This window comes from Erythrolamprus reginae, chromosome 4, assembly GCF_031021105.1.
Source record: "Erythrolamprus reginae isolate rEryReg1 chromosome 4, rEryReg1.hap1, whole genome shotgun sequence".
NCBI classification, from domain to species: Eukaryota; Metazoa; Chordata; class Lepidosauria; order Squamata; family Dipsadidae; genus Erythrolamprus; species Erythrolamprus reginae.
Window position 1 is genome coordinate 22,204,527 of NC_091953.1, and position 19,131 is coordinate 22,223,657.

General features: G+C 44.1%; 1 protein-coding gene across 1 annotated transcript in view; it reads right to left on the reverse strand.

Annotated features, from left to right (window-relative positions):
* Positions 1–19,131, reverse strand: part of XPO4 (exportin 4) — a 126,026-nt gene that overhangs the window by 96,908 nt on the left and 9,987 nt on the right. The window contains exon 2 of the mRNA XM_070749812.1: positions 322–427. Within this exon, the coding sequence (XP_070605913.1) occupies positions 322–427 (106 nt within the window). The remainder of the gene's footprint in view (positions 1–321; positions 428–19,131) is intronic.

A 19,131-nucleotide genomic window follows, 5' to 3' on the forward strand; every position in this document is an offset into this window, starting at 1 on the left:
TTTCAAATCGCTGTGGTTTTGTTCAGAAAAGCATCAATTAAATGTCATAGCTCTAAAGACGGTGTAAAAATACAGTTTCTGGAATCAGCTGTATTTGTACATTTGAGTGAAACATCTTAGCCATATTTACATAAAACCAAGACTCACTGGGATAAATGAGGGTTGTTTTCAAGTTAACAGTGTTTAATATGTGCGTCTCTGCATCCATATTGACACTGATAGAAAAAACAATATTTTACACATATGTCCTTAGGCTGTTTTTAGAAAGCTACATGATTATGAAATACTGTAATGGTACACTCATCAAAACGTAGGACTTACCTAAAATATGTTTGCAAACTGCAAACGGTGATTTTGATTTTCTAAACGATAAAAATATGTGTTCGGCGTGCTGACGTTGTTCATTATTGACCATGGAAGGTGGTGCCTACAGAGAAAATAAAAACTCTAACTATGGAATATAGAAAATTGCCATTTCTTATTCAAGTATATACATCACAATAAAAAGCCTTTACTTTCATCCATTACAAAAATATGCTGAATTAAGGTAATGGTAAAGTAGCAACTAATTAGTAAAGCAGATGAAAGTTCATCACTTAACCTAATCCATTACAGTATTCTATTCCAACCTGTTAATCCAATCCAATTCTGCCTATACTTATTTTATTTATTTATTTATTTTGTCCAATACACAATGAGGGTTTTAGTGGGTATATATCTGTTCTGTGGAGCACTCTGGTAGAATCCTCCCCAAAAATGCACAGATACAATTTCAGACACAAACATGTTTGAAAATTCAAAACAATGTTCTTTATACCGAAAATGCAAATAAACAGAGCACTCTTTTGGTATAGCAAAGAGCACTTGTCTCCAAACAAATTGGTAATTTGTACAAGTCCCTTATCAGTTCTGTGATACTTAGCTTGCAGCTGTGAGGCAATTCACAGTCCTTATTCTTTCACAAAGTGAAACACACTTTGCCCTGGGTTAGTTTCAAAGCACACCAAAGGTCAAAGTCAGCAAAGCAGTCACGAAACACAATGATCAGATAATCCTCCACAATGGCCAAACCCACAGGCTGCTATTTATAGCAGCCTCACTAATTACCGCAGCCCCACCCAACCACAGGTGGCCTCATTTTCTTTGATAATAATCTCTCAGTTGTTGTTGCCTATGCATCGCTCTCCGCATGCGTGGCTGTATCATTAACTCTTGTTCTGAATCCAAGGAGGAGGTAGATAATTGATCTCCTTCTGAGCTGTCTGCCCCACTCTCCTCCTCCCTGTCACTCATGTCTTCTTGGTCAGAGAAGCCTTCAACCTCAGATTCCACAGGGGGCAAAACAGGCCTGTAGCATGTGGATGTCTCCCCCACATCCACAGTCCTTGGGGCAGGAGCAGGGCCAGAGCTAACCACAACAATATCTATACACATAGTAAAATACATGATGAAGGTTATAGAGGAGATACTCAGTAAAATATATCTAAGAAATAATAGAAAAGAAGATATAGTAATAGAACATATCAATGAAAAAATAGAAGAAGAGATATAGGAATAGAAGAAAGGTATAGGAGATACAGGAGAGCAATAGGACAGGGGACGGAAGGCACTCTAGTGCACTTGTACTCGCCCCTTACTGACCTCTTAGGAATCTGGATAGGTCAACCATAGATAATCTAAGGGTAAAGTTGGGGGTTTGGGGATGACACTATGGAGTCCGGTAATGAGTTCCACGCTTCGACAACTCGGTTACTGAAGTCATATTTTTTACATTCAAGTTTGGAGAGGTTAATATTAAGTTTAAATCTGTTGTGTTCTCTTGTGTTGTTGTGGTTGAAGCTGAAGTAGTCGCTGACAGGCAGGACGTTGCAGCATATGATCTTGTGGGCAATACTTAGATCTTGTTTAAGGCATCTTAGATCTAAACTTTCTAGGCCCAGGATTGAAAGTCTAGTCTCGTAGGGTATTCTATGTAATTAGCACCATATATGACAATATAACAGGACAACTATGTTTGGCTTAGAAACTCTGGATGAGAGCCCACAATAAAGAAATAAATACAAAAATGGCAACACTTAGTTAGATGGAAATCTAGACATGTGGATTTTTGCAGATCAGTTGATACTGATTTGTATATTTATTTATTTATTGTATTTCTACGCGGCCCACCTCCCAAAGGACTCTGAGCAGCTTACAACAGGGTATAAAATAAACTGCTCAAAAAATAAAGGGAACACTTAAACAACACAATATAACTCCAAGAAAATCAAACTTCTGTGAAATCAAACTGTCCACTTAGGAAGCAACACGGACTGACAATCAATTTCACATGCTGTGGTGCACATTCAACTTTGTACAGAACAATGAGAATATTGCATTCATTCATTCAGATCTAGGATGTGCTATTTGAATGTTCTCTTTATTATTTTTTTTAGCAGTATACATTTAAAAACATCATAGCCATCCATTTTGCAAAAGTCAAAATGACTTTTGAAGGTGGATACAGGAATAAAACCAAGAAATAACCAAATGAAAACAATAATGTGCAAAGTGCAAATAACAACTTCCTAGAAATGGTGGCATAATTTCCAGTAATAGTAATGAGACTAGATAATGACAATTCTATGATGTGGTCTTCAATAGAACCCTGAAGGTGTGTTGAAATGAATAACTGTCCTATTGCCCTTTTCTCCTGTGTGGACATGGTCCCAATGTGTAGATTTTCTCAAAAATTCTTACCAGGATAGACATGAAGAGAATTCTGGGCTTAAAGCCTGTATTTCACAGAAAAGGTAATGAAATTTCAATTTAAATGTGGAAAAAAAGCTCCTTCCAATATTGGTTACGGATGTACAATGATCCCTCAATTTTCGCGGGGGTTGCGTTCCCAGACTGCCCGCAAAAGTCAAATTTCCGCAAAGTAGAGATGCAGAAGTAAAAACACTATTTTTGGCTATGGACAGCCAAAAACTATCGCTGCGCACCCTTTTCCAAGGCCGCACAAGGAGCCGGGCTTGAAGTTGGGGGCGGGGAGCGACGAAAGTGCGGAGGCCGGCAAAGATTGTTTTGAATGTCGTCCGCCCCGCCCCCCCAGCACCTCTGGCCCCTCGCCGCTACCCCCCGCCCGCCTGATCCGCTCCTCTCAACGACTTTCTTGGGGCATAGGTCCTCCTGCAGCAGCACTGGCGGCTACGGCTTCTCGTCCTCCTCATTCGGCCGCTCGCCGCTCTGAGCGCTTTGAGAATGCCCGCCCCGCCCCTCTCGCAGTCCCTTAGCTGAGAGCGCTTTCGTCCCAGCTGTCAGCGAGGGGGCTGCAGGAGAGGCGGGGCAGGCGTTCTCACAGAGAGAGAGCAACAGACAGAGTGAGATAGAAAGGAGAGAGAGAGAGGGAGAAAGAGAGAGAGCAAGAGGGGGGGAGAGTGGAAGGAAGAGAGAGAGAGAGAAATGATAGAAAAAAGGGTAGAAAAAAAGAGAAATGAGAAAATGATTGAAGCAGAGAATGACAGGAAAGAGAGAGAAAGAGAGAGAGAAGTGACTCTTGGTGATGACGTATGACGTCATCAGGTGGGAAAAACCGTGGTATAGAAAAAAAACCGCGGAGTATTTTTTAATTAATATTTTTTGAAAAACCGTGGTATAGCCATTTCGCGAAGTTTGAACCCGCGAAAATCGAGGGATCACTGTATTTGTTATATTATGATATATTAATTTATGAAGGTAACATGCCTAAAATGTGATCATCATTGTGATTGTATTATTTTTTATCTTGGATTTTTTTTATTAGCATCTCACAAAGCTGAGATACAGTGATCCCTCGATCATCGCGAGGGTTCCGTTCCAGGACCCCACGCGATGATCGATTTTTAGCGAAGTAGCGGTGCAGAAGTAAAAACACCATCTGCGCATGCGCAGATGGTGTTTTTACTTCCACTGCCGCCCGCCCTTCGCCCGCCCACCCCGTTGCTCGCACCTGGGGTGCGCGCGCGCTTGGGGACACCCCAGCTCCGCTTCCCAGCTGGGAAGCGGAGGTGGGGTGTCCCCAAGCAAGCGCGCTTTCCCCAGCAACGCGCGCGCGGTGGGGACACCCTAGCTCCGCTTCCCAGCTGGGAAGTGGAGGTGGGGTGTCCCCAACCGCGCGCGCTTTCCCTAGCAACGCGCGCGCGCGCGTGGGGACACCCTAGCTCCGCTTCCCAGCTGGGAAGCGGAGGTGGGGTGTCCCCAAGCGCGTGCGCTTTCCCCAGCAACGCGCGCGTGCGTGGGGACACCCTAGCTGGTGGGGTGTCCCCAAGCAAGCGCGCTTTCCCCAGCAACGCGCGCGCGGTGGGGACACCCTAGCTCCGCTTCCCAGCTGGGAAGCGGAGGTGGGGTGTCCCCAAGCAAGCGCGCTTTCCCCAGCAACGCGCGCGCGGTGGGGACACCCTAGCTCCGCTTCCCAGCTGGGAAGTGGAGGTGGGGTGTCCCCAAGCGCGCGCGCTTTCCCTAGCAACGCGCGCGCGCGCGTGGGGACACCCTAGCTCCGCTTCCCAGCTGGGAAGCGGAGGTGGGGTGTCCCCAAGCGCGTGCGCTTTCCCCAGCAACGCGCGCGTGCGTGGGGACACCCTAGCTGGTGGGGTGTCCCCAAGCAAGCGCGCTTTCCCCAGCAACGCGCGCGCGGTGGGGACACCCTAGCTCCGCTTCCCAGCTGGGAAGCGGAGGTGGGGTGTCCCCAAGCAAGCGCGCTTTCCCCAGCAACGCGCGCGCGGTGGGGACACCCTAGCTCCGCTTCCCAGCTGGGAAGCAGAGGGGGGGTGTTCCCAAGCGCGCGCGCTTTCCCCAGCAACGCGCGCGCGCGTGGGGACACCCTAGCTCCGCTTCCCAGCTGGGAAGCGGAGGTGGGGTGTCCCCAAGCTCGCGCGCGCTGCCCGCCCGCCCACGCTGTTGCCGGCTCCGCTTCCCAGCTGGGAAGCAGAGCTGGGGTTTCCCGCGCGCGTGCCGCCCGCCAGCCCACGCCGTTGCTCGCGCCGCCGCTGGGGTCTTACCGGGGCAAGAGGGGGAAGACCCAGGGAAGCCTCTGCCCGGCGGGGAAACTCCACCATCTACGCATGCGTGGAAGGGCACGCATGCGCAGATGGTGGAGTTTACTTCCGGGTTGAAAACTCGCGATATAGCCCTTTCGCGATGCTCGAGGACGCGAAACTCGAGGGATCACTGTATATCAATAAAACATAGTTCTACAATACAAACCTATTATAAGTAGCATGCACGTAATTAAGATTAAGACATCCCTTACTGCCATTTAGCTGTATATAAAATGGCATGCATTAAAATTAATTTCATTTATATAAAAATACTGGAATAGGTCGCTTTATTTTTTCCCAGGAAGAACCCAAAAGTTAGAAACCTGAATTTTCAGACACTAGTGTAGTAGCATGCTGCCCTCTAGTGCAACTCCAGCACTGATTCAGAAAAAAGCAAGATGCTCACACTGAGTTTGATTAATTAGAATCACTAAAAAGATGAAATCTCCCTTGAGTTATATTCAACTTCTGGCAAGGCCACATATGCAGTTTTAATGTGGTTATTGTTTGCCACTGCCTTCTTCCAGGATGTTTAGTCTTGTGGCTTCAGGTGGTCCCCCAATCAAACATGGCCAACATGGTTTAGCTTCTAAGATCAGACACAATCGGGGAAGTACTGCCATCTGTTGGCATGAAATTAAAGTTGGGTTGTAATGAAAGTTACATCGAGGTCAACTGACTACAAAGATCAAAATACCATATTTTTCAGATTATAAAACACACCGGAGTATAAGAGGCAGCTTAGTTTTTGGGGAGGAAAATAGGGGGGGAAATCTGCCTACTAGGTATTAATCTGGTTAATGTCCTTAGCCTGGTCAGCTTCAGCACATTATATTATTATTATTATTATTATTATTATTATTATTATTATTATTATTATATTATTATTAATATTATTATCATCATCATCATCATTATGGTTATTATGATTATTATGATTATGATGATGATGATTATTATTATTATTATTATTATTATTATTATTATTATTATTATTATGATAGAGCCGGGGTGGCGCAGCAGGTAGAGTGCTGTACTGCAGGCCGCTGAAGCTGACTGTAGATCTGTAGGTCAGCGGTTCAAATCTCATCACCGGCTCAAGGTTGACTCAGCCTTCCATCCTTCAGGGGCGGGTAAAATGAGGATCCGGATTGTTGGGGCAATATGCTGGCTCTGTTAAAAAGTGCTATTGCTAACATGTTACCTTTGAAAAGTGTTCAGAAACTTCAGATCATGCAGAATGCAGCTGCGAGAGCAATCATGGGCTTTCCCTAAGTATGCCCATGTTACACCAACACTCCGCAGTCTGTATTGGTTGCCGATCAATTTCCGGTCACAATTCAAAGTGTTGGTTATGACCTATAAAGCCCTTCATGGCATCGGATCAGAATATCTCCGGGACCGCCTTCTGCCGCACAAATCCCACAGAGTTGGCCTTCTCCAGGTCCCGTCGACTAAATAATGTCATCTGGCGGGACCCAGGGGAAGAGCCTTCTCTGTGGCGGCCCCGACTCTCTGGAACCAGCTCCCCCCGGAGATTAGAACTGCCCCCACCCTCTTTGCCTTTCGTAAACTCCTTAAAACCCACCTCTGCCATCAGGGTGTGGCGGGAGATACGCATCTCAGTGGCTGCAGCTTCCATGGAGGTGGCATTTCCAAAAACAGCCTGGGAAAACCTAAAAAACTGGATAACTTGTCGCTTCAGATCTCATTCTCTCTCCAGGCCAAAAGAGCGCCAGCTGCAAAAAAAGAGCAGCTCCCGGCTAGGAGAGAGAACACAAGTGAAAGGTGGGCACACGCAGGGAGTTTTACCAACTCCTGCTGTTTATTTATTTATTTAATTGGATTTGTATGCCGCCCCTCTCCGAGGACTCGGGGCAGAGAGCGTGAGCTCAAAACCAAAAGGTCTTGTGAAGATTTGAGTTCACACTTGAGTACAACTCCTTCAAAAAACAATTGTCTTCAAAGTTCTTCATAGCTGCAGTATGAAGAGTAGCTATGTTACTATGTTATGCACGCCCACGGGACTGGCTCGCCTCTTCTGGCCTCTGCCTCCAGTGACATTTTGAAATGCGCTCCTGCCTGCAAGGAGGAGGTGAGGCAGGGATCAAAGCTCTGAGGGGGGGGGCAAGAGCCCTGGCCCCCCATCCGCCAGCAAAACACGGAAAGGACCTTTCAGCTTATCGCCCCGGGATCTGCCTCTCTGCACCTCTGGCTCGGTGGGTGACTCTTTCGGCAGGCTCCATAGCGGGGGCCCTCCTGCCACTTAGCTCTTATTCACTATGCCACACCGCTAGGCATGAGTTCAATCACTGGGTGTGTCGCTGCCTTCTCCCTCTCCGAGGAAAGGGAGGGCTTGGAACAAATGGGAAAGAGCGGGCGGCAAGCAACGCACCTCGGTAAGGGCGTGTGAGGTACATGGGGCATGTTTCCCTTTTTCCCCAGAAAGTAGTTGGGGGGTTATTTTTTGGGAGAGTTATTTTAGCACTTACACTAAAAAGCCTGATTGGCCTTATTATGGGGACATGTATTATTTTCGTGGAAATACATTATGTGCATTCATTAGCCCAAGAGATATAAGCAATATGTGTAATTTTTCATATGAAGTGCATATTAATGTCTGGCTAAAATATGGGTGCATTACCTTGTATAAACAGTAGATACAAAACATGCCAGAGAAACCATAAACAGTTTATATATATTGTATTACAAACAAAGTGATGATCCCTTTCCCTTGATTGAAACTCAAATCTGATCTCTTCTAACTACAACATTTCAACAAGTTACACAATTTAGCATACACATACTTCAAAGGAACTTACATCCCTACTGGGCACCTCCAAATCAAATATTATTTGCTATTACTTTGCAGCATTATTAAATTACTTCGGCAACCAATAAGATATTTTGTTCTCCCGATAAGGCATATTGAAAGAAACAATATTTTCTTTTTTAAGAAGTGCAAGAATAAAAATGTACTGGAAAGACAAGGCAAGCATGTTTTCATTAGCCCAAGAGATTTTTTAAAATGCCATTAAGCCATCTTTTGTAGAGAGGACAAGTCAATAAAGGACAACTTATTCAAGCACTTTACAATAAGAAGCAGAATGACACTTGAGATCAAACTCACACTTGACAAATTTTACTACTTAGAGAAAACATCATAGAATAAAATAGAATTTGAATTAGAATTGCGGTAAATAGAACAGAGCAGAGCAGAACAGAATACAGTATTCCCTCGATTTTCGCGGGGGATGCGTTCCGAGACTGCCCGCGAAAGTCGAATTCCCGCGAAGTAGAGATGCGGAAGTAAATACACTATTTTTGGCTATGAACAGTATCACAAGCCTTCCCTTAACACTTTAAAACCCTAAATTACAATTTCCCATTCCCCTAGCAACCATTTAGATTATTACTCACCATGTTTATTTATTAAAGTTTATTAAAAAAAATTATTAAAGACAGACGAAAGTTTGGTGATGACGTAGGACGTCATCGGGGGGGGGGAACCGTAGTATAGGGGGGGAAACCGTGAAGTATTTTTAAATTGCTATTTTTTAAAAACCGTGGTATAGACTTTTTGCAAAGTTTGAACCCGCGAAAATCGAGGGAACACTGTACTTTATTGGCCAAGTGTGATTGGACACACAAGAAATTTGTCTTTGGTGCAGATGCTCTCAGTGTACATAAAGAAAAAAAATACAATCATCAAGAATTCTAAGATACAACACTTAGTGATAATCATAGGTTACTAATAAGCAATCAAATCATACTAGGAAACAAATAAAATAAAATAAATTGTAAAGATACAAGCGCCGTGGTTACAGTCATAAGTGGGAAGAGAGTAGGACGGATGAGAAAAATAATAGCAATAAAGTCTTGGTAAATAATTTAACAGTGTTGTGGCAATTAGTTGCTTAGCAGAGTGATGGCATTCGGAGAAAAACTCTGTCTTGTTGTTCTGGTGTGCAGAGCCCTACAGGCTCTTTTTGAGGGTAGGAGTTGAACAATTTAGGTCTAGGGTGTGAAGGGTCTGTAGGATGTGAAGGGACCTCTTTTTGACTCAGGTAGTATACAGGTTCTCAATGTAAGGCAGGTAGGTAGTAACTGTTTTTTCCGCAGTTCTAATTATCCTCTGAAGTCTGTGCCTGTCTTGTTGGGTTGCAGAGCCAAACCAACAAGACAAACACAGACAAAGAAGTTGTAACAGCAATATTTTTTAATGACCATATTGAGCTTAGGAAAGCTTTGTCTAGACAAATTATCCCAGGCCCTGTGAATAATAGTACTACCATAAAGGTATCAGGATTTATGAGAATTACAGACAGCTTGGGGAAAACCTGGCAACAGTACATTAATTCATATAATTAAAAAGCCCAATGAGCATTTTGTAACACATTGGAATGAGAGGAACAGTAAAAATTGACTAACAAGACTATGCCTAAGGAATTTATATTGCTCCGGATTAGCAATTTCTCAGCTAAGAATAGTTGTACAGTACACAAGAATGGCCTCCATCAAGGGAATTCCTTTTCCTGTGTGTAAAATATATTTTTTTTGGGGGGGGGGGGATATGGGGGTCTTCAGGAAAATGAGGGGAAAGAAAGTCCCATTGTGAAATGACCACCCTTTCAAAATACAAATTGGCATCACTAACACCAACACCCTTCGCCCGAACGGAGGCGGCAGCTTCTGAGGCTGCAGCAATGCAGCGCCGAGAAGGACCGGCTGTTGGTCCCTTGAAGTTTGCTTGTTTGTTTGTTTATTTATTTATTTATGGCGGCTAACAACAGTAATAAACAGCATATAATAATAATCCAATACTAAAAACAGTTAAAAACCCATTATTATAAAAACCAAACATACATACACATATACCATGCATAAAATTGTAGAGGCCTAAGGGAAAGAGTATCTCAATTCCCCCATGCCTGGCAGCAGAGGTGGGTTTTAAGCAGCTTACAAAAGGCAAGGAGGGTGGGGGCAATTCTAATCTCTGGGGGGAGTTGGTTCTAGAGGGCCGGGGTCGCTACAGAGAAGGCTCTTCCCCTGGGTCCCGCCCAACGACATTGTTTAGTTGACGGGACCCAGAGAAGACCCACTCTGTGCGACCTAACTGGTCACTGGGATTCGTGCAGCAGATGGCGGTCCCTGAGATAATCTGGTCTGGTGCCATGAAGGGCTTTATAGGTCATAACCAACACTTTGAATTGTGACCGGAAACTGATCGGCAACCAATGCAGACTGCGGAGTGTTGGTGTAACATGGGCATATTTGGGAAAGCCCATGATTGCTCTCGCAGCTGCATTCTGCACGATCTGAAGTTTCCGAACACTTTTCAAAGGTAGCCCCATGTAGAGAGCGTTACAGTAGTCAAGCTCGAGGGGATGAGGGCATGAGTGACTGTGAGCAGTGACTCCCGGTCCAAATAGGGCCGCAACTGGTGCACCAGGCGAACCTGGACAAACGCCCCCCTCGCCACAGCTGAAAGATGTTTCTCTAATGAGAGCTGTGGATCGAGGAGGATGCCCACGTTGCGGACCCTCTCTGAGGGGGTCAATGATTCTCCCCCCAGGGTAATGGACAGACAGATGGGATTGTCCTTGGGAGGCAAGACCCACAGCCACTCCGTCTTGTCTGGGTTGAGTTTGAGTTTGTTGACACTCATCCAGGCCCCAACAGCCTCCAGGCACTGGCACATCACTTCCACTGCTTCGCTGACTGGACATGGGGTGGAGATGTATAACTGGGTATCATCGGCATATTGATGATACCTCACCCCATGCCCTTGGTTGCTGCTGCCGCCTCCATTCGGGCGAATTTGGGGGGTTCCTGAATCTCCCGTCCACTCACCGTGGAGAAGGAAGTGGGGAGGAGGAGGAGGAGTTGGAGAGCCAAGGGACAGGGAGGAAAGTGGGCCTGCAATTGGCCCCTTTCTTTCTCGCCTTTAGGGAGAGGAATTGTTGCTGCTCTGCCGTAGGGCAGCAGCAGTTTCTCTCCCTAAAGGCGGCAAAGAAAGGGGCCAATTGCAGGCCCGCTTTCCTCCCCGCCCCTTGGCTCTCCACCTCCTCCTTGTTCAGCAGCAGACCGTGGTGAGTGGACAGGAGATTCGGGAGCTTATTATATCTATTGATAAAATCTCGTGCACTGCCGCGGGCCGGATAAATGGCCTCAACGGGCTGCATCCGTCCCGCGGACTGTAGTTTGGGGACCGCTGGCTAAAGGCATCATGCCTCTATTTCAGTCCCAGTACCATCCTTGCAAAGACTGCTACAGTTTAGGGAGGCAGAAAGGGCAAAGACAAGGGGGGATAGGTGTGTGTGTGTTGGTACTTTCAAGAGCAGACAGGGAAGAGTTCTTTATCTCACTGGAACTCCTTACTGGGAGGGACAAGCCAGGAATGGCTTGGATCAGGGTAGATCTTTGCCCAGAGGGATTCAGTTAATGACAAGAATGGGAATTACGGTCACTAAATGAGGTCACATGATATCACACTTCAACGGCATTACTTAACTATGGAAAGTCCAGTCCCAATTACCACCTTAACTTGAAGGCACCTGTAATTGCTAATTAGAAAATGTACCTAAGTGAATGTTGCTTGTCTCCTATGTAATGAACTTCACTTTTCCCAATGTTTCTTGGTGTAAAAGAAATTTAATGACAACTAATGAGCACATACACACACAAATATATTGCAAGGTATACAAGAAAAGATAGGGATCACGGGGCAAAATGGTTAAAGATAGCAAAAAAAAAAGATAGATTGCTTTTCCAATAAACTTGGAATATAACATTTGCCAAGGAACAAGCAGTCATATGAAAAGAAGCCCAGGCAAAATGTAAAATAGGGATTTAATAACTGACACCTGTAGGCTAATCTTATAACAGGTGTGACCACTCTAAGTCACATTTCCTCAACCTATTGCTTTCCAGATCTATGACTCCCAGAATTTTAACCCAACATGGCATACAAGAGACAATAAAAAGCTTTGCCAGATAGTGAATGAAAAAGCAGCATTTTGATTTGAAAGATAAAGAAATAGCATCTTACAGATGTTGAGAAAGTACAGGAAGAGTATAATCTTCTGAGAAAGCAGGAAACCTTTGAACTGAACTGGGGAAGTAAAGGTCACGGGAAAGGATGTGTTGGAATGTAAAAACTAAGAGGAAGAAAAATACAAGTTCTTGGAAGTTTTTAAAAGTCCGGACAATGGGCCAAATAGAAAACCAGTTTAAAATACATTGTCCTCTCAAGATAATAGGGGTAAATAATTATAATTCATTTTTAGGAGAACTTTTTGAAAAGTCAGAGAAAGGCAGGATATGAAACTAACCTAACAATATTTGTACGTAGAAGATAAATTTTACTTTAGTTCAGTGGCTGATGGCTAATGCTATCAGCAACACAAGGCTCTTTAAAAAATAAATCCAGGGACAAGGGCTGTAGTTTAAGGAAACAGACCATTTTTTTTACAGTTTATATCCCAAACCAGAATTTGTGAATATGATATTCGTAACAGGCACTTTCAACACACTTCAATATTTTTAATCTCTATTTTATTTTTTAAAGTATTTAGGAACCAAATGGAAATAAAAAAAAAAAGGAAACAGGGCAATTTACAAATTACAAGAATAAATATCTACCAAAAAAAGATTCCTTTATTGTTCTATAAGTAATATTGAATCAAGACAGTACAGTAATACCTCGTCTTACGAACCTAATTGGTTCCCGGAAGAGGTTCGTAAGGTGAAAAGTTCGTAAGACGAAACATTGTTTCCCATAGGAAACAATGTAAAATGAATTAATGCGTGCAAGAAAAAAACCCGCAAAAAAACCGCCGCCGTCCGGCTGTCACCTTTTGAAACAGCCGGGCGCGTCTCAGCGTTCTCCCAATGCCGAACCCGGAAGTTCGGCAAAAGTTCGGGTTTGGGTGGCCGCCGAGAAGCCCCGCCACCCGGTTGTCACCTTTTGAAACAGCCGGGGGGCTTCTCGGCGTCTTCCCAAACCCGAACGCCAAACCCCAACTTTTGCCGAACCTCCGGGTTCGGCATTCGGGAAGCCGCCGAGAAGCCCCGCCGCCCGGCTGTCACCTTTTGAAACAGCCGAGGGGCTTCTCGGCTGTTAGCTTTTCAAAAGAGCCGCGGAGCTGTCGGCTGGAAAGGAGGTGGAGAATCCCAATAGGGAATTCCATGGGCGGAGCTTTGACGTCACAAAGACATCCTTCCTGGCCGGCCGAAACGTATCATTTCGGGTTCAAATCTCGGATTGTTCGTATGGCGAGGGGTTCGTATCATGAGGTACCACTGTATTTAATATCTCAATTTAAAACCTATTCTTAGCAGCAAGTCAACAACAAAAATAAAAACAAGCCTCCAAAATCACAACTGAGAATAATAATAATAATAATAATAATAATAATAATAATAAATTAGATTTGTATGCCGCCCCTCTCCGAGGACTCGGAGCGGCAGAATATCTAACTAACCTAACAGTTCGTGCAGAATTGGTGTTTTAAGCTCTTGGGAAACCCCAAAATTAAATGTTACAGAAATCTATGTGTAAAGTAACCCTCCTTTGATATTAAATGCTGAAAACTGTAGCACTTGTTAAAATATATAATAATAATAATAATAATAATAATAATAATAATAATAATAATTTATTAGATTTGTCTGCCACCCCTTTCCGAGGACTCATGGGAGACAGTAATTAAATTCACATACTGCACTAAGCCATGATTTGCTTAGGCATACTTATTGTATAAGTCATAATTGACTGGATTTGTATAACATACTAAGCCAAAGGCAAACAAATTATATTATGGCTTAGTAAGTTGTGTGAACCAGGTCAATGTGTTAAGTAGTTTTTTCAGGCAAGCCTAAGTATTTTGCTAGGAAGAAACTTCCTTATTCACGAAGGGCTATGGGATTAAAAATGTATTTTGTACGTTGAATTTAGCATGCAAAATTACAATTATTTTTTCCCACGGTGTCACAAAATCCTTAAATGTTGCGATTCCTGTACAATAAACCAATTCTCTCTCTATATATATATATATATATTAAAAAAAATAGCCCAATTCAATTTAATTAGATTAGTGGCTTTATGTTTGCAATCCTCATTTATCCATTTTTCATTCCAGATGCCTTAATAGCCCCATACTTCTTCATAGAAACCTTCTTCAAACTGATGCATTGCAGGAAAATAGACAATTTTGGATTGCTGGTTTACGGAATGTTCTATAATATCGAAAGTACCGTATACGTTTACTGAGTCTTTCATACCCTTTCTTCAAACAAGTTATTGGCAAAGGAAATAATTCCATAACTAATGCTTTGTTTAAAATATTTACAGGCAACTTTCAGAGCAAAGCCCATGCCAAGATCATCAGTCATGGCACAAAATACATTAAGATATTATCTGAATATCAACCCTTAAGAACACAGTATTGTATAAAAGCTTAAGCTTTGATCCCTGCTTAGTCACACTGAGAATATACTTCGTGAAATCAGTGGGACTTAGGCTGTCATGACTAGCAAATCTCAGCAATTTTAATAGCTCTATTTGCAAAAATTATGGGATTTGAAAGTCAATCATCTGAAAACCACAAATTTTAGGGACGCCTGGTCTCCTGCCAGAAATGTTACAGACAGCGTTTAGAAACTGGGCATGATTATCATGAATTACCTCCCATTCTTCAGGATTATTTTCAGAAGAGGACTTTCTCACCGGCAAGACTTCTGTCTGTTTGCTTTACTCAACAGGTAGTCCTCAACTTTATGACCATAACTGAGCGTAAAATTTCTCTTGCTAAGCAAAACATTTGTTAAGTGAGGTTTGCATCATTTTACGAGCTTTCACGCTATAGTTGTTAAATCAATCAGTGCAGTAAATATGCTAGTGACACAGTCCTTAAGCGAATGCGGTTTTCCCATTGATTTGCTTGTCAAAAAATTGCAAAAGTTGATTACATGATCCTGGGACATTGCAACCATTCTAAATATGAGTCAGTTGCCAAGCATTATATTTTATGTTTGGTATGTATGCATGTGCCGCCCCGAGTCTGCGGAGAGGGGCGGCATACAAATCTGATTAATAAATAATAAATAAATAAATGTGTTGTATGGTTTTAATTGTTGGGGTTTTATATATTTTTCTTATATAGCTAATATTAGATTTGTTTACTGTTATATTGTTTTTATTACTGTTGTGAGCCGCCCCGAGTCTTCGGAGAGGGGCGGCATACAAATCTAATAAATTGAATTGAATTGAATTTTGATCATATGACCACGGAGATCCTGCAAACTGTTGTTAAGTGCAAATACTGGTCATTGGTATATGTTTATTTTTTCAGTGCCATTTTAATTAAACTGTCACTAAATGAATTGCTGTAAGCCAAGGATTACTTGTAGTGTACTGTGTTCTAGATTTACAAGCAGATGGCAGCACATACTCTCATAATCTCATTGATTTCTTTGACTATGTCACAAAGGTGTTGGATGAAGGTGGTGCCCTGGATATTGCCTATCTGGACTTCAGCAAAGCCTTGTATATGGTTCCACATAAAGAGCTGATAGATAAATTAGAGAAGATTGGACTTAATCCCTGGATAGTTCAGTGGATTTGCAGCTGGCTGAAGCGTAGACATCAGAGAGTTATTGTTAATGGTGAGTATTCTGAGCAGAGACAGGTTACAAGCGGTGTGCCACAAGGGTCTGTTCTGGGTCCTATTCTTTTTAATATGTTTGTGAGTGACATAGGGGAAAGTTTGGTAGGGAAGGTTTGCCTATTTGCCGATGACTCTAAAGTGTGCAATAGGGTTGATATTCCTGGAGGCGTGTCTAATATGGTAAATGATTTAGCTTTACTAGATAAATGGTCAAAGCAATGGAAACTGCAGTTTAATGTTTCCAAATGTAAAATAATGCACTTGGGGAAAAGGAATCCTTAATCTGAGTATTGTATTGGCAGATCTGTGTTAGCAAAAACTCCAGAAGAGAAGAATTTAGGGGTAGTGATTTCTGACAGTCTCAAAATGGGTGAGCAGTGTGGTCGGGCGGTAGGAAAAGCAAGTAGGATGCTTGGCGGCATAGTTAGAGGTATAACAAGCAGGAAGAGGGAGATTGTGATCCCGCTATATTGGTGAGACCACATTTGGAATACTGTGTTCAGTTCTGGAGACCGCACCTACAAAAAGACATTGACAAAATTGAACGGGTCCAAAAATGGGCTACAAGAATTGTGGAAGGTCTTAAGCATAAAATCTATCAGGAAAGACTTAATGAACTCAATCTGTATAGTCTGGAGAACAGAAGGAATGTGTTTCTATGTTTCATACTAATATGCAGACAGCTCTGGTTCATAAAGTTGCTGCAGGGTAAAGTGATGTACAACATCAGTTACAATCAAAGTTGCTACACCTTGCTTTCTCTGATAATCTGCTGGGCTTAATTACACCAGAAAAAAAAAGTTAATTTTTGAATGAATTGAATGAAGTTGAGCGCAAAATTTCTCTTGCTAAGCGAAATTTTGTCCTGCTTTATGACCTTTCTTGTCACCGTTGTTAATCATTGCAGTTATTAAGTTAGTAACATGGTTGTTAAGTGAATACAGTGATCCCCTGATCATTGCGAGGGTTCCGTTCCAGGACCCCTAGCAATGATCGGGTTTTCGCGAAGTAGCACTGCGGAAGTAAAAACACCATCTGCGCATGCGCAGATGGTGTTTTTACTTCCGCAGCGCTAGCGAGGAGCCGAAGATTGGGGTTCCTGGGAAGGGGACTCAGCTGGGAAGCGGCGCTGGGGTTTCCCCACCGCCCACGCAAACTCCTCGCTGCCGCTCGCCCGCCCTTCGCCCGCCCACACCGCTCGCTCGCGCCGCTTCCCAGCTGAGTCCTGAAGCCAATTCGCTTCAGGACTCAGCTGGGAAGCGGCGCGAGCGAACGGCGTGGGCGGGCGAAGGGCGGGCGAGCCGCGGGCGTGCGGGCAGGCAGGCAGGCGGCGGACAAGCCGTTCGCTCGTGCCGCTCGCTCGTGCCGCTTCCCAGCTGAGTCCTGAAGCCAATTCACTTCAGGACTCAGCTGGGAAGCGGCGCGAGCGAACGGCATGGGCGGGCGAAGGGCGGGCAAGCGGGCAGGCAGGCGGCGGACAAGCCGTTCGCTTGCGCCGCTCGCTCGCGCCGCTTCCCAGCTGAGTCCTGAAGCCAATTCGCTTCAGGACTCAGCTGGGAAGTGGCGCGAGCGAACGACGTGGGCGGGCGAAGGGCGGGCGAAGGGCGGGCGAGCGGCAGCGAGGAGTTTGCGTGGGCGGTGTGGAAACTCCTCGCTGATGCCCGCCGCTCGCCCTCCCGCCAGCAAGAGGGGGAAGACCCAGGGAAGCCGCCCAGCAGCTGATCTGCCCGGCGCCATCTACGCATGCGTGCCCATAGAAAAAAAGGGCGCGCATGCGCAGATGGTGTTTTGACTTCCGGGTTGAAAAATCGCGATTTAGCCCGTTCGCAATGATCGGGATCGTGATACCCGGGGGATCACTGTATGGCTTTCCATTGACGTTGTTTGTTAGAAGGTTGCAAAAGGTGATCATATGACTCTGGGACACTGCAACCATCATAAATATGAACCAGTTGGCAAGCATCTGAATTTTGATTACATGACTATGGAGATGCCGGAACAATCATAAGTATGAAAAATGGTCATATCATTGTTTTCATTGCCACTATAACTTTGAACGGTGACTAAATGATCTGTTGTATGTAGAAAACCATGTGTTCGCCCTAGAACAAGGACAGAAGCACCAGCCTGAAGATGACGAGTGGGACCTCGTCAAAACGTCGCCAGAAATTTACACGGGAAGAAACCCGAATATTCCAAGACCGTCAAAACTACATACATATATACAGTACGTACATACATATATACATGCAAACATACCTATATATACCTATATACACTGCTCAAAAAATAAAGGGAACACTTAAACAACACAATATAACTCCAAGTAAATCAAACTTCTGTGAAATCAAACTGTCCACTTAGGAAACAACACTGATTGACAATCAATTTCACATGCTGTTGGACATATTCAACTTTGTACAGAACAAAATATTCAATGAGAATATTTCATTCATTCAGATCTATTATATATCTAGTGATCCCTCGTTTATCGCGGGGGTTACGTTCCAGGACCAGCCGCAATAAACGAAAATCCGCGAAGTAGGATTTTCTCTCTCTCCCCCCACACACATTGTCCTTCACTTCCCCCTCCCCTCTTTACCGCTCGTCTCTCTGCCAACATCTCTCTGCCTCCGTCTGTGTCTCTCTCTCTCTCTGGGAATCCTCGCGAGGGGCTCCCAGAGGCTCTGCTCTGCACCCAGCAGCAAAGCATCACTTTGGCGGGGACACCGCTGAATTAGTCCCAGCCCCTCCCCCGCTGCCGCCAGGACCGGCTAACTCAGCTGCAAGCCTTTAAAGCAGCCTACCCTCCATTCGTTACTGCTCGGGTTAAGTGAGAAGGTCTGATTTGGGCAAAACTAGATTAGATTAGATTAGATTTATTGGATTTATATGCCGCCCCTCTCCGTAGACTCGGAGCGGCTCACAACTACCGCCACCCGCGCTCACTTCCGGGTCTTTCAGCAACCCGCGATGCACTGAAGCCGTGAAAGGTGAACTGCGAAGTGGCGAGGGATCACTGAACATCTATATCTGTATCTACATCTCTCTCTGTCTCTCTCATCCTGGAGAAAACTAGAGAAATGAAATTTCCATCAGGTTTTTCACTTTTTACAGATTTGTACATTTCTAGTCTTCATACAATTACAGTATAGATATTTGCAATTACGGTAATCAAATATTTGCAACTCCGGCAAATCTGATTTAAAAAATATTCACATTTTCTACCAGATACTTGACTTAAAACCAGAAAAATGACAAATAAATATTTGAAAATGCAGCTTACTTAGAATCAAATCTCACTAAGTTCAGTAGCACTAATATTCAAACATATGCTTGAAAAAAATGAAGACAAAATAATTACTGCCAACCTGCCTTCCACTGAAGACCTGTATACTGCGTGT